Below are 15,070 nucleotides of genomic sequence, written 5' to 3'. Positions count from 1 at the left end.
ACAAAATAACTAGCCTGCACTCTTCAAACATGTCAAAACAAAAGAAAAGCTGAGCAACTATTACCGATTAGAGACATGACAACTAAATGGAACATGTGATCCTGGATTAGATGTTAGACCAGAAAAAAAGTTTTGTGTTTTTTTTTAAGTATAAAGGGCATTATTGGTATAGCTGTTAAAATGTTAATAAGGTCTACAGACTAGATAATAGTATTAAATTAATTTGTGGATTTTGCTATTTATACTGTGGCTGTGTAAAGAAAACGTCCTTGCTCTCAGAACATACACACTGAAGTATTTAAGAAGAAAGGGGCATCATAGCAACTTATTGTCAAATGCTTTAGAAAATAAATGATAGTGTAAATAGCTGAAGCAAAGGTGGTGAAATGTTAACAGTTAGGGGACCTGAGTGAAAAGTCCATTGGTGTTCGTACTGTTCTTGTACCCTTCCTATATATTTGAAATTATTTCAACATAAAATATACCAAAAAAATTAATCCTTTACTCTGCTTCACTCTTCTACATGACTCTAACCACTACTAGTTATTACATGTATTTATTTGAAGTGGGTATTGTTGTTATTCTTTGCCATTGCAACTCCCTCTGGTTGGAATGTTCTCTTCCCCCAGGTGTCTGTGTGTTACTCCCCCACCTTCCCTGGTCTCCATTCAGATGCCAGTGATGGCTTTCGCAACATTCATTTCTCGCCTCACTAGACCGCAAATCCCATGACAGCAGGGACGTGGTTCTGTTCACTGCTGACCCGCATCTCCTCCAATGGTACTTGGCACATCAAAGGTCTGCAATACATATGTGTTGAAAGAAGCATATCCATTTCAGAGAAGACACTTAGGAAAGGCTGCAGGTTTTGAATCCAGGCAAGATGCTTCTAGAACTACTACTAACTACTATGTTCCACTAGTTCTGTTCTTCCAGGAAGACCCTGGGCTCTGTGGGCTCCATGCCATCCTCCCCATGAGGGTGGGGCTGGACCTTGTAACTCACTGCTAATGAGTAACACAAGGCAACAGTGGTGGGATGCCACTTCCATGACTAGGTTAGTTACAGGTAGACTTTGAACTTTCATTTTGCTAGTGGACCCTTGCTGGCACTTTCTCTCTTGCCTTTTTGCTTGCCTGTCACCATGCTGTGAGATGTTCAATGGAGAGGCCCATGTGGCAAGGAACCAAGGGGGGCCTCCAGTCAGGAGTCTGCAAGGAATCGAACCTCGCTAACAAACACATAAGTAGTCGCTTGGAAGTGGAGTCCCCCCAGTGGAGCCTTCTGATGAGACTGCAGCCCCAGCAGACATCTGGATTGCAGCCTGTGAGAGACCTGAAGCAGAGGACCCTGCTAAGCCATGCCCACATCCTTGGCCCACAGAAACTGAGATAATAAATATTTGAAGCCACTATGTTTTGGAATAATCTGTTACACAGCAGTACATAACTAATATACAACCCCCTGTATCTCACAGCTATGCCCTACTACTACAAAAACATTTTACCCTATATTAATATCTTTCACCCTCCCCATCACCCACACTGTAAGCTCTTCAGGGGCATGAACTATGATTTGTTTGTTATTTTATCTATGGTTCACAACACAGTGCCTGTTGCATAGCTGGAGCTCAAAATATGACTTAAAAATTATCGAGAAGTACCTGATTAGGTATAAATTGTAGCTGGGTTTTATATATCAACCTATGAGTCAACCTTAGAATTTGGCCAGATCTAAGGACAATGATAGCGTTCTTGAATTTGCAAACCCCACAAGCAGAGCCTGAACTGTGAACACTTTACCATAGCTCTGTCCCCCATGAGGTCCCATCTGGAAGGCCAGATGGTCCCCTAGACGACATTTCAGCTTTTTCAACATAATTCTTAACACTAGTGTTTGTAGCACTAAGCCACACGAGAGGACAAAGTGACTTGCTTATCCACCTGTTCTAATTAATATACTTTTAAACCTCACAAGGAAAACCATTGCTCCTCCTTCCTTTATGCCAAACAAAGATTTAGCCATAAAATTTCAGCTTAAAGTAATCACATCCCAAATCAATGGGCTTCTCTTTTGAGTTAAGAGGGAAAAAAAATGCCTCTAACATGTTTATTTTAATTTTAAAAATGCAATTTTAAATCATAGGGAGCCTTTTAATTCTCCACTCTGGGTTACAAAAAAAATAATAGATAGGCATAAATGTGTTATTAAAGCTATTTTTCTTGGCATCCTGGTAATTCAATAAACTGCTGAAGCTAAGCCTTGAGACTTTATGATGCAGCAAGAAGACAACTTGCCTGTTGATTAATAGTCCCTGATCACCCCTCATCCAGCCCCCCGGCTTCCTGGGATGATTTCTGAAGGACAATGGGTGATTTCTGAATAATGAAGATTAAGAGAAACACTCTGTAAAAATGCCTTGTCCAAGGAAGTTTATTCTCCAGGAATCCCTACATACTCTTCTATAAGACCGGGGGTGCTGGACAACTGGTTGAAGTGACTCTCAGAAGATAACTTTTGGGGTGGTCACTTTCATATTTGACTACCTTAGAGAATTTCACCAACCTTGAAAATTGTCTATGTCAGGGTCCTCGTGACGGGAGGGGTGTCTTCATATATTCAGGCTGTCACAACAAAATGCCAGAGTCTGGGTGGCTTAAACAAAGGTAACTTATTTCTCACAGTTCTGGAGGCTGGTAAGTGCAAGATCAAGGTGCCAGCAAGGTGAGTTTCATTCTGAGTCCTCTTCTATTGGCTTGTAAGCCACTACCAGCTTGTTATTTGCTCTGTGTCATCTCTTCTTTGTATGCATGTGGGGAGAAAGCTCTCTAGAGTCTCTTCTTATAAGGGCACTAATCCCACCACAAGACCCCCTGCCCCATAACCTCATTAAATCTTAATCACTTCCCAACATCTCATCTTCAAATACCATGACATTGAGGTTAGGACTTCAGCATATGAACTTGGGGTGGGGAACAAACATTCAGTCCATAACAGATGTCTAGTTGTTAGGCCTCCATTACATTGCTTCAAACTCACGCCTACTGGTCCAAAAACTCTTCCTTGCCTGACATGTTTCTGCTTTGCCTACTGACTCTCTGTTAGGCTCTGCAAATTGGTCCACTGGAGGGAGACCCAAGGCTGGAGAAAGAAGAAGAAGAGATTTGTGCATTCCTGTTTGGCTCCTATTCCACTCAGCACCACCCTAGCAATGTCAATGTTTTCCCATAGCAGCATTGGATCCAGTTTGCCATTCTTCTGGCACTAATAGAACCAGCCTCCTTTTAGAATACCAACACCTGTATGCTGGTGTCTCCTCCTTAGAGGTCTGGGCCCCTACCCCATGGAGTTTCTCCTCTGAGCTCAGAGACACCAACCCTGCCAAACAGTACCTGCTCCCCAGATACATATGTCTGAGTTTCATCTCCTCAACACTCCTTCCCCAGGATTCTACATTTTAATAATTCTACCTTCTTCTCTTTGGATAGTAGCTTCTTTCTGCAGTTGCTATTTCTATGTTACGCTCAAAATTCTTTGCTTTTTCAGCTTCTCAATATAAAGTTAACAAATTACTTATATATTTGAAATATTTTTTGTTCAAATAACTAAAATGGTTCTATCTGAAGTAGTTCTATCTTCTGCCTGGACCGTGACTGGCAGTATGGACTTACCTCCATTCATTTGCCAGATGCAATCCCTCAAAATGTAGATTGGCAATCTTTGAATTCTCTCAATCTGTTTTTCTCTTTGTGAAGTGAATCACATGGTAAGTATGGCTGTGTACGAAACTGACCCCTCTAAGCCAATATTGTTCTCCTCCTTTTGGCTCTGTGGTTATGGCAAGGAAAACCTTCCTTATTAAAAACTTTTCTTTTTTTTAAAATAGATAACTGTGAGGGAAGAAAATTTGATTGTCCAACTATGTATGTAACTCAGGACCTACCTAGCCCAATACCTGCTGCAAGGGAGGCATTCAATAAATGTCTACTCAGTGATGAATTGAATAAATAGAAAAAGTGGGTGAATGAGAGATGGATGGATGGATGGATGGATGAAAGGACGGATGGATGGCTGATGTTAACTGATCTCAAGAACATCTAATAGTAAGAAGAAAGCCTTCTTGAAGGAATGGTGTTACTTCATTTTTGAGTATGTCAGCTAGGATACGTTCAGCTATGTGTGAAAGAAACTCAAATAACAATGGCTTTTAAAAGTTCTCTTTCCCTTCACACAAACAAAGCCTGAGGACAGGCACTCCAGGGCTGGCCTGGCACCTCCACAATCGTCAGAGGCTCAGCTCCTTCCATCGTGTCGCTCCACCAACTTCATAATGTAGCTTCACTCTCAGATGTTACACAGAACGCTTCTGCCTAAATTTCACTGGGCCAGAACTAAGTCACATATTCTGGGTAGTCGTGTATCAACCCAAAAACTGAAGTCCTATTCCTAAAGGTAAAGGGGTAAATGCATATTTGGTGCCAAAAGGAAATAACAGAAGAAATGAAGATGCCCTCCTGAAAGAGTGAGCCTTGGAGGAGAGCGTAGGAACTGGAGGAGTTTGAAGACTAAGAATTGTCTCTTCTCCAGATAACCCTCTCCTTTCCCTGGAGCTGCTTCCTTCCCAGCCCTCAGCCCCTGCCTCTCACTGCTTATGACAGTGGCTTAACACTAGAAAATGCCTTAGAGGTCTTAGTGCTCTGAAAACTTAATCGTCATTATCCACATGATTGAAAGTTCCAACAATATCCATTCACTGTGGGCTATGTTACTAAGAAGAGGGAAGTGGGAGGAAAACTGGGTAAGAATATTGACTTTGAGTCACTTACCATGTCACTTTAAATAAGATACTTAATCACTCTTTATATCACGGAGTTATTATGAACATTACACTAGATAATAAAGGTGATGTATACAGCGCTATGTCTGTTCCACTGTAAGGCTCAATGATTAGTAGCTGTTATTTTATTAACCCTTTCTGGAACCCATGAAAACACGCTACTCCTCAATTTTGTGGCTTAAATCAGGCATGGACTACCATTATTATTAATTTGCAAATAAAGTATGTTTCAGGAAATGTTGCACGTGGGTCACCGGCCAGCAGTGACCACGGAACGCTGTGGATGGCTCCCCGAAAAACATGCGAGAAACAAACATGCACAGAGACAAACTAGTTTCTATGGGGAAGTAGGGACAAAATGGCCACCCCCTCTAGTGGGGAGCGTGCTGATTTACCGTCCATACCTGCTTTTATTGGGCTCGTTTTGCATAATAATTCAGGTAAAGTACAGTACTTATCAGGGGGAAGTAAGGAACTATAGAAAACAAGGAACTCTGCTGGTCTATTGAGTGGGGGGGGGGGGGGGTCAAAGAGCTATAAGACTTTGAGGAACAAACTAACTTCCTCCTTGGACCCTCTCATTCAACTGAGAGCATTCTAAACAAAGAAGGTTTCACAGTAATTTACATGTTCTTTCTTAGGCCTGATCACCCTGGGAATCCGCTCTTTTCAGCACGGAGCTGCACCACCCTGTCATTGTTTCAGGCTTAGCACAGGAACTAAAGCAACCAAGAGATTTTCTCCCAGACGATGAGAACTCAGGCTATGTCAAAGCCGAGGAGCGAGGGTCTGTCACCCTCTTTTGCTGCAGCCCCCCCAAGTCCTTCTTTTGGGGGGCCTCCCAAAGTGATCGTGCCTGGCTTAGGTCATTCCCCCCGTGGGGAATCTTACCCGTCTTTGGCTAACCGACCAAGCTTTTTGGGGTTGTTATGAATAAAGCAGCAGAAGCAGCATTCCTGCCAGGGAGATAAGCTTTTGACTCCTTGCTGGCTTACGGTTCCAAGGGCGTTCCCTTAGCCTTAGCCTTAGCCTTAGCCTAGGCAGGGGTTTCAGCTTCTGATACCAATCAGGGTGGTTCCCAGCAAGGGAAGGAGATTGGATGGTTGCAACTTGAAAACGTCAGATTAGAATTACATACAAAGACCAAGAATGTTACAACAGCAGACATCACTTGTCTGACACTCTGAACAGGGGTGGGTGTCTTGCTATGCGCTCTCCAATGTCCATTTAATGACTTCATCACTTTTCATTTACCTAGGATTTAATGTCTTAAGTTTAAAATGCATGGGGGCAAACTGTGCCTGTCTGGCCCACTGCTATATCCCTAAGAATAAGTCTCAGTGAATACGCTTAGGTGTTAGATCAGAGAGAGAGTCTAGGGCAGGGGTGTCAAACCCATTTGCACTGAGGGCCACATCAGCCTTGTGGTTGCCTTCGAGGGCCAAATGCAATTCTAGGACTGTATAAATGTAACTAATCCTTAACTAGGGGTGAGGAGCTCAGCACTGCTGCTGGGTAGAAACAAGGTACCAGGCCGGATAAAACAAAGTGGAGGGCCGGGTTCGGCTCACGGGCCTTGTGTTTGCCACCTGTGGTCTAGGGACATAGGTATAGGCATTAGCTAAATGTTTCAGTTGCTTTGGGTGTCATGTAGCTTGTCACCAAAGATTAAGAAAGTATGTTAGTCGTGTTCTGAAGGCCTGCCTGTGAAGCAAGTTTCAGGGGAAATGTTTAAAAGTACACTTCTGTTGAAATACTAGAAAAATGTAGCCAGTTAAGCACAAACAATGATAGTTTAAACAATAACAAAGGTCGTAAGATGTCTAGTTTCTGCTTTTTGCTTTAAAGATAATGTCATTTTAAAAACCCTAAAGTAAATAATAAAAAAGATAACATCACTGATGTACAATATTTTGCAGATCTTGGTTCTTCAACCCAGCACCCCTTGTCCTCACCATATAAGTATAAATGGCTGAGGTACTGTTTTGTCTTCAAACAGGAAGAGGACAGATTTGAGAAATCTTGCTTTCTTGTCCTTTCACTTTGACCACGTCGAATAAACCTTTATCTCCCAGCACTGGGTCTCGGTGTTTTGGCTAACTAGTGCACAGGGCTCACGGATGTTAATTTTGGGAGATGGTTCAGTAGCAAATATGTACTGAGTGAGTGGGCTGGAGAAGTGGCTGCAAGAAGTGCAGGGAAGATCTGGGAGTCTTCAGTCCCTTGTGAATCTGAACAAGCACCAAGATTCCCTATTCCCACTACTCCCCAAGCGTTTCTGGAATGCCCAGAGAGGTGAGCGGAGTCAAAGAGTGCAATATGTTGGGAAGGCATTAGTCATTGGCTCCAGCTCTCCCTTAACTAAGTTTCCTCCTAAAGAACTTTTTAGGGGGAAAACGCATAGAGGCTTCTGAGAATCTAATTCCCAGATTTCCCGGGAAGAGGGCTTGGGCTGGGTCAGAAGGCAGCACAGTAAAATTGCACATGCGTTTCTGACACCACCCTGTGCCAGACACCATACTGGAGGGGGTTCTATATGCAATTTCTTTTTTAAAATAAATGCTTGGTTTTTATTAAAGTAGTACATGCACATGGTTGAAAAGCCAAATAATGCTAAAAGGCTCATGAAGAGTCTGGGGATCCCTGCACCAAAACCCTTCACAAAATCATCTTGCTGCTTACAAGCAGCCAGTTCAACTCTCTTGGCTTTTCATTCTGGGATTTACTCCCAGATTTCTAGATGATTATGGGAATTCCACTGTCTCTCAATTCATCCATTTTAGATATTATATGCTGAATTACTAGTACAGTAAGTGAAAATTTAGCTCTATTCACACCTCTCTTTTCACTTCTGTCCTCCCACAAAAATTATAATGCAATTTAGGTTAAATTCATATTTGTACTTTTGATTATTATGCCCATGTAAATATTGCCCCATTTTTTAATATTTGAATTCGTAGCTAAATATTTCGACCCCAACTAATCATTATAAAACAACTCTCAATTCAACTCTTGGATTTTCCACATAGTCGAGTCTGTGAAAATAATCATTAGTTTCTTTTTCTCCAGGCCCTCTCAATCCCCCACTGACACACCTCTCATCTGAGGTCCCCAACTTTCCGGGCTCTGCTTCAGGATTCTGTTCTTGAGCTAAGAACTTCCCCTTTCATTCCCTCAGGAGTCCCCTCAGCCTCCCTCCCACTGAGGATGAATTGGTACCTATTGCCTGGATCCCGCATCTTCCGTTGTCTTGGTTTCCTTGTCTTCAAGGAACACATCCTGCCTTAGCTCCCCAACAAAGGTGCAAGGAGGTAAATTTTTTGAGACTTTGCATATCTGAAAGCATCTTCATCGAATCTTCACAGATATGAGTTTGGTTTCAGAATTCTAGGTTGAAAATCATTTCCACTTCAGAACCATGACAGCTTTGTCCCAGAATCTTCTGGATTCCCATGTTACTGCTGAGAAATCTGATGCCATTCTGAATCTTGAACATTTGTATGTGAGTGGGTTTTCTGAAAAGCTTAGAATCTTGCCTTTATCCTTGACATTCTGAAATTTCACAGCAACGTGTCTGGATGTGGATCTTTTAAATTCATTTTGCAGCACACTGGTCTGGACCATTCAATCTGAGAAACTTCCTTGTGTTTTTCTGTTAATACCTCTCACCCTCTCTTTTCACTGTTCTGCCTAGAACTCCTGTTAGTCAGATATTTGGCCTCCTGGAATGATCCTCTCATTTTTTATCTTTTATCTCATAATTCATCCCTGTGACTTTTTAAAATTCTCCTTTCCACAAGATTTCTCTGATGTTAGCTTCCAACTCTTCTCACTGAATAAAAAAAAATCAGCTATCACTATTCTAATTTCAAAAGCACTTTCTTGTTCTGATTTTTTTAAAATAAGCATATAACATGTTGCCCTTATTTTTAAAGTATACTATCTTATCTCCCTGAGAACATTATGATCTGTATGTTCTTAATTCCCTTTGCCTTGTTTTGATCTGCTTCTTGTTGGAGATTGTTCATTCTTATTAAACATCAGGTCCAAAAAGTTGATGGGAAGCTCTTCATGAAGGGTAATTTTCACTGGTACCTCCAAATACAATTCAGTTTCTTCAGAGGACCCTCCAAACTCATGCCTCTTGGTTAAAGCCTAGCTTGGCATTGGATGGGTGTGTATTCACTCAGTCTTCCTTTTCCCTCTGGGGCCTCATCTCCACAGTCTTACACATGGTCTGTAAGTTTGTTCCAAGAAAATGCCTCCTTTCTCTTATCGACCTGTTCATGGCCCCTGGTGTTCTGGGACCAGGGTGGAGCTACCTCTTACATCAACCCGTCAATTTCATCTCTCCCCAGCAGTGCCTTTCATGGTGTCCAGCACCTGGCACCTCCAGCTCCTGAGACCTTCAAGATCCTGCATGGGAAAATGGTTTGTTTCATTTCACCATATCCCCTTCAGCCAACATGTCAATGTGATCTTCCCCTGTTCTTCTAAGATATTTATTTACCATCTCACCATTACATGTCTGCCTTCGTATATAGCAGATGGGATTGCTGCCTTCTAGTTTCACTGAGAATAAAGTTTGTGTAGGTTCTCTTGCTCTCCTTATCATTTGAAGATAAATTTCCAAATCAGGGAGACAAAAAACGTAATTATTCTACAACCTTAAAACTACAAGAATACATTAAGTAGACATTAAGTCTATATTAAGCCTACATTACTTTTTTATTTATTGATTTTAGAGAGAGAGAGACTTATTTGTTATTCCATTTATTTATACATTTAGTGGTTGATTCTTGTATGTGCCCTGACCGGGGATTGAACCTACAACCTTGTTGTATCAGGATGATGCTCTAAGCAACTGAGCTACACATCCAAGGCAAGCTTACATTATCTTTTAATCTTCACAATTAACATTGCCATTAGTGTAACTAGTGTCCCTCAGAGGTCATGGAGAATCTAGACTAAATCAAGGATAATGACAAAATGATACCAAAAGTAGAGTGAGCCTCGGAGAAGTGCTGAAGGGCTGAGGGTGTATCCCAGACTTACACCATGGAGGAGGCCTAAGTCCTAAGAGAACTTAGGAGAGAAACTGGTTTCCAGGGACCCAGGGGAAAAACTAAAGGCCAGTGAGGCCAATGGTGTCACACTGTGAGGGCAAGAGAAATGCTCTTGTGGACACCAGACTTAGACCCATCCCAAGATACCAGTGACTTCTGGACCCCAGCTTCTCATTGCCTTCAGGATCACGGCTCCTCACTTCCCCAGGCCTGGCCCTCACCTCAGCCAGGGTGGGGTTCTGCATTCACATGATTAATAGTGTTGGGAATAGAGTGACTTGGAACTGATAGTGTTGGTCTGTCTGTCTATCCAGAGTTCATTTTTAGACCCCAAAGTAGGTAAGTGTAAAGTAGGTCCTTACATTCACCCCCAAATTTCATCTTGCTAAAGTTGAAACCCAAGAATGGCACATGGGTTGCATTTCACAGACCAGCCCTGATCAGTGGTGGCTTCCTGGACAGCCACAAGGAGAATAATTCTGTGGCTTTGTCCAGGCTCAGGGGAACAGTAGCTTAGTGATGCCTATCATGGGTGGAGAAGAGGAGCGTTAAAGGACATGTGTCTAACTGATTCAGGTCACCTCCTTTTCCCAGAGTTGTGCCTCCGTAACTGTGATCAGGATGCTGTCAATGTCCTTACTCAAGTCATTAATAAAAGTTGATCAAGAGAGGTCCAAGGGCCATGCCATTAGAGGCAGTTTAGAGGCTGACCTGGAGCTACTTCACATTGGTATACTATCCCTGGACATAGTCTGTCACATTTATGATTACTTTTAGAATTCATTTCCAAGACACATCTTCCCATCTTGTGTCTGAGAGTTGTTTCTGTAAAACCATCACCTAGATAGGACACAGGAGGGTGAGTCTCTTTTACATCCATTCCTGGGGTACATAAACTGGGATGCTGAGAAGTGAATAGATCACAGAAGAAAGAGAAGAGGTCAAGTTTATGACCTCTGGGGTCTCGTATTTACAGACCAGCACTTCAGGACTTCAGCCCCTGGTGTCTTTTCACGCACTGAGTAAACAATGAGTCGTGGGGGAAAGAAGCCGTGAAGATTATGCAGAACAAAACAACAGCAAACAGAAAAAAAAACAAACAGGCACACTCTGTTTCAAGCAGCTCATACTTTTATCATAAAATACAAACGTTCTAAAATTAAGTGTCTTACTTCTATTTTACCAACAACAACAAAAACAAAAATCACTCATGTTAGCTAAATACAGGTGCGTAAGTACTTGAGCAAGTGAGTATGCCGCTGTGGTCGGGGGTGCTGTGCGTGTGAGTGTTGGTGAGTAAATGAGTCTGGTCTTGCTGTCTTCTGTCTGTGATCTGGCCGGAACCTTGGCTTTCCAAACTTCCTACCAAGTTGTTGCAGCGTCCAGAATCCCAGAGCCCTTGGGTGAGGGCTCAGGTAGGAGGAGGGAGCAGAGAAGGAGACCTAAAAATTTATGCCATTCCCACTGGAGGAAAAATAGGGGCTGTTCAGCAGGGGCCCACCAGATGAGGAGCCGAACCTAGAAGACAAAGATGATGGATGTCAGGGTGACATTCCTGATGTTGGCAGAGATATTAGGAAAAGTAATATTTTAATTTTGTGGCTGTCAAAGACTGTCATGATTGTGACAGGCTTGGAGGCTAAAAGCTCTGGCATAATAAAAAAGCTTTGGCTCTGGGAAAATAAAATATTAAAGTGATACAATTGGATGACAAAAAAGAGCTTTTCCTGCCACTTACACAGGTCAAGAAGGCCCCCGTGGTCTGCAGGGATTACTTCAATGGAACCTACACTCTCACCATGTCCAGGACCACAACACAGGGAGCCTCTCTTACCTGGATCTGAACACCATACCTGTGGTCCTGCAGCCACTCTACCTGCTTTAGAGGACCAGGCGTGTCCCTGAGGAAATTCCACAAGAACAGAGAATTCAGGGCCACTTCCCAGAGTGTGGTCTGGGAGTCCAGACAATCCCAGGGCTCCTCCCTTTATCAGCACCAAGCTAACGCAGGCTCTTCGCTTCAATACCATTTCAAGAATTAAGCACTAAGACACCACTGAATGCCTGGGAGTGTGCTAGACCCTCGGAGAAGAAAGAGCCGGGAAGGTCTGAGCCTCACCCTCCAAGAGCAGAAATAGACACACTCCTGCTTTTTCTCCCTGGCACACTCCTACTCACTCCTCAAAAGGGAGTTCAAAAGCCACCTCCTCTGTGAAACCTTCCCTTGACCGCTCCAGATGGAATCATTCACTCACACTTCTGGAATCCTACTGCAATTTCGTCACCCATCTGCTAGGATACTTTAAATGAATGGGAGCAGAGCTCAGTATGAATTGCCGCGTAGCAAATGACTGGATTTAGTCTAATCCAGGGGCTCTCAGTCACTTTTCAGTTGGGCAGATGCATATTACAGAAGATGTTCACGTTCATGGCGCTTTCCCATGAATTGGTAAAATGCAGAGTGGGGTTGGGGAGAAGAGAAGCCGTGGGAACAAACCAGCACATTGATTTGTAATGCCTCAGCTCATGTTGGTATCTGACACTCGCTGAGTGTCCATGGACAACACAGGCTTGCCTTTGGATTATGTTTAATTCCCTTCTCACTGAAATAGATTCCACGAGAGTGGGGACATGATCTGGACTGCCCACCATTTCACACCCAGCACCCAGCCTGGCACGAGGTAAGTGCCTGATGAGCAATTAATGCTGGCAGCGACCCCACCACTCATTCTCTATTTCAAAAACCATATTGGAATATAAATGATTGAAAGTGATGTTACTATAGAGATACCCTGGATTCTACTCTGATTTATAAAATAAAAGCCATAGCCAATGCTTTACATTTAATAACTCCCAGTAACAAATTACTCAGGGCACACCTCATATCTGATAGCCCCACCCCAGGCATCTAAGCCCTTCTCAGGCTGAGATCTTCTGATCGGATCAACTGCCAAGGGCGTGGCCTGGGAGGAATGAGCATTAGAGGACCAGGAGAACAGGTGATCCCTGTGGACAAGAGATGTCAAGGAATCCTTCCTGAGGAAGCAGGGAGAGCTTAAACTGCCTCTTGAACAGGGTGATCTGCCCTGGTTTGCTTAGGACAGTTTCTACACTGACATTTCCAGTGTAATCATCATTTGTGCTTCTTTTAGCTTTCAGTATTGTTCTTTGGAAGATAAATTGTGTGGTTATTGTACCCTGATGTGTGTATGCAAATGGATTTGGCAGAGGGAAGGGAGGGCTCCCCTGCTCCTTCCTTGAGAACACAGAAGCCACCTGCTCCTTCCTCTCCCACTTTGACTAGTTTAGTCTCTTGTTCTCTCCTCTGCTCCCCACCCAGAGGAAGTGCTGACTCTCTTGGTCTCCAAGACTAAACTCTCCACTAGGTCCTATATCCTCCTCTGCCCAGAGCGGACTCTCCCAGGCCGAGTTCCACCCAGGATCACTGGTAGCCGCAACCTAACACCACTGATGTGCTCAGTGCTCCATCCGACAGTGCCTGGGTTTCATCTGTATCACCTGCAATCCCTCCTTCTCTCCCCTAGGAAGTAATTTCTTCACTTCACTGCCTGCACTCCACAATCTCTTCCATAGTTTCTTCCACCTCATATGGCTCCCTCTTAGACCCTTTGCTAGTTCTTCCACATCTCCCTAACCTCTCCACATGCTGGAGGCCCAGGGCTTAGTCCTTGGGCTTCCTGTCTTCTCTATGTACATGCACTTGCTGGGTGACCTCATCCCATCCCAAGCCTTTAAATATCATCTGTGTGCTAATAACTCCCAGATTTCCATTACTAGCCCCAACCTCTGCCCTGAGCCCCAGACTTGTGTAGTCATCTGCCTCACACAGCTCCACCCACATCTCAAATGTTGCATATCTTAAGCCAAACTCTTATCAACAGATCTTGGCTCTAGCCTTCTTGACCTTGGTATTTTAGCATCGCCACTTATCTAGTTGCTGAAGTCAAAAACCTAGGAATCATACTTGATATCCCTCTTCCTCATTCCACATGACAATAAACACTCCAGACCTTTCACTTGTCCCCTCTTCCACTGCCACTGCCTTTGTCCATGCCCCCAGCACCTCTTGTTCAGACGGCTATAAAAGCTCCCATCCTGTACTCCTGCAAAGGTTCTGACTCCACAGTCCACTCTTCATAACTTGGCCCATGTCATCTTCTCTAGACAGAAAACTAGAACATGTCCTCCCCAGTTTGAAAGTCGTAATGGCTTCCCACTGCTCTCAAAGAAAACACAAAACCTTGTACCATGTTTATAGGACCCACCTAGTCTGGCCCTGGCTCCTCCTCTGATTTCAATGCTGCCTACTCTCTCTCCCACTCACTGTGCTCCAGCTACATTCCCCATCTGGAGCTACTGCACTTTCTATGCTTTCTGCCCAGAGTGCTCCTCGCCCACATATATGCCTGGTTCATTCTCTTACTTCATTTAGATCTCAGCTCAAGAGATTTCCCTTCATCCCCTCTCCCCTAACCCCCAGCACCTGGTGAGTATGCTGCTTGTTTACTTCCATGTTGTCTATTTCTCCCCTTCGAATGAGAGAAGGAAGACTTGGTCTTCTTCACTTCATTAACCAGTGCCTAGAACAGTGCCAGGCACGTAGAAGATGCTCCATCTCAATAAGTATTTTTTGAATGAACACATTGTTCCTTCTGAGGACACAGGTCCACACCCCTTGCTTTGCTTTTCCAACCTCACTCTCCTGGTCTTGCCCACCGCTGACCACCATTCCACCTTGCTGCCTGCCACCACTCCTGTCACTCTGCACCTTGGCCCGTGATGTGTCCACCTGGACCTACGATCCCTTCCCACTTCTAAGACTGCTTCTTCCACAGCCTCCTGCTTGGTCCTTTTCCTCTCCCTGCCTGGGCAGACAGTCAGTGACTGGGTCTCAACTCCCCACCCTTACTGCTCCCAATCAGTGCTTCCCAATGGCTGACCAATGATCCCTCGATATCACGCTCCCTCCCAAGTCCTGTAGCAAGTCTCTCTTCCCTCGAGCCCAGAGTCACAGTGCAGAATATGGGAAGTCAGCTGGCCTGCTGGTAGTTTGTCTCCATCCCTCTGCAGTCTCATCCACTCTCACCTCCAAGGAGGTGAGAACCTCTCCTACAGACCCCCAGAGCTACCTCCAGACAACACCCTC

At 43.9% G+C, this 15,070-nt stretch overlaps 1 protein-coding gene across 1 annotated transcript in view; it reads right to left on the bottom strand.

Annotated features, from left to right (window-relative positions):
- Positions 1 to 11,032: 11,032 nt before the first annotated feature.
- C5H1orf94 (chromosome 5 C1orf94 homolog) overlaps positions 11,033 to 15,070 on the bottom strand; it is a 35,685-nt gene continuing 31,647 nt past the window's right edge. The window contains exon 7 of the mRNA XM_028514166.2: positions 11,033 to 11,421. Coding sequence (XP_028369967.1) covers positions 11,346 to 11,421 — 76 coding nt within the window. The 3' untranslated portion in view covers positions 11,033 to 11,345. The remainder of the gene's footprint in view (positions 11,422 to 15,070) is intronic.

This window comes from Phyllostomus discolor, chromosome 5, assembly GCF_004126475.2.
Source record: "Phyllostomus discolor isolate MPI-MPIP mPhyDis1 chromosome 5, mPhyDis1.pri.v3, whole genome shotgun sequence".
Taxonomy (NCBI): domain Eukaryota; kingdom Metazoa; phylum Chordata; class Mammalia; order Chiroptera; family Phyllostomidae; genus Phyllostomus; species Phyllostomus discolor.
Note: the sequence above shows the minus strand (reverse complement) of the source record. Positions and strands in the feature narration are given on the sequence as shown.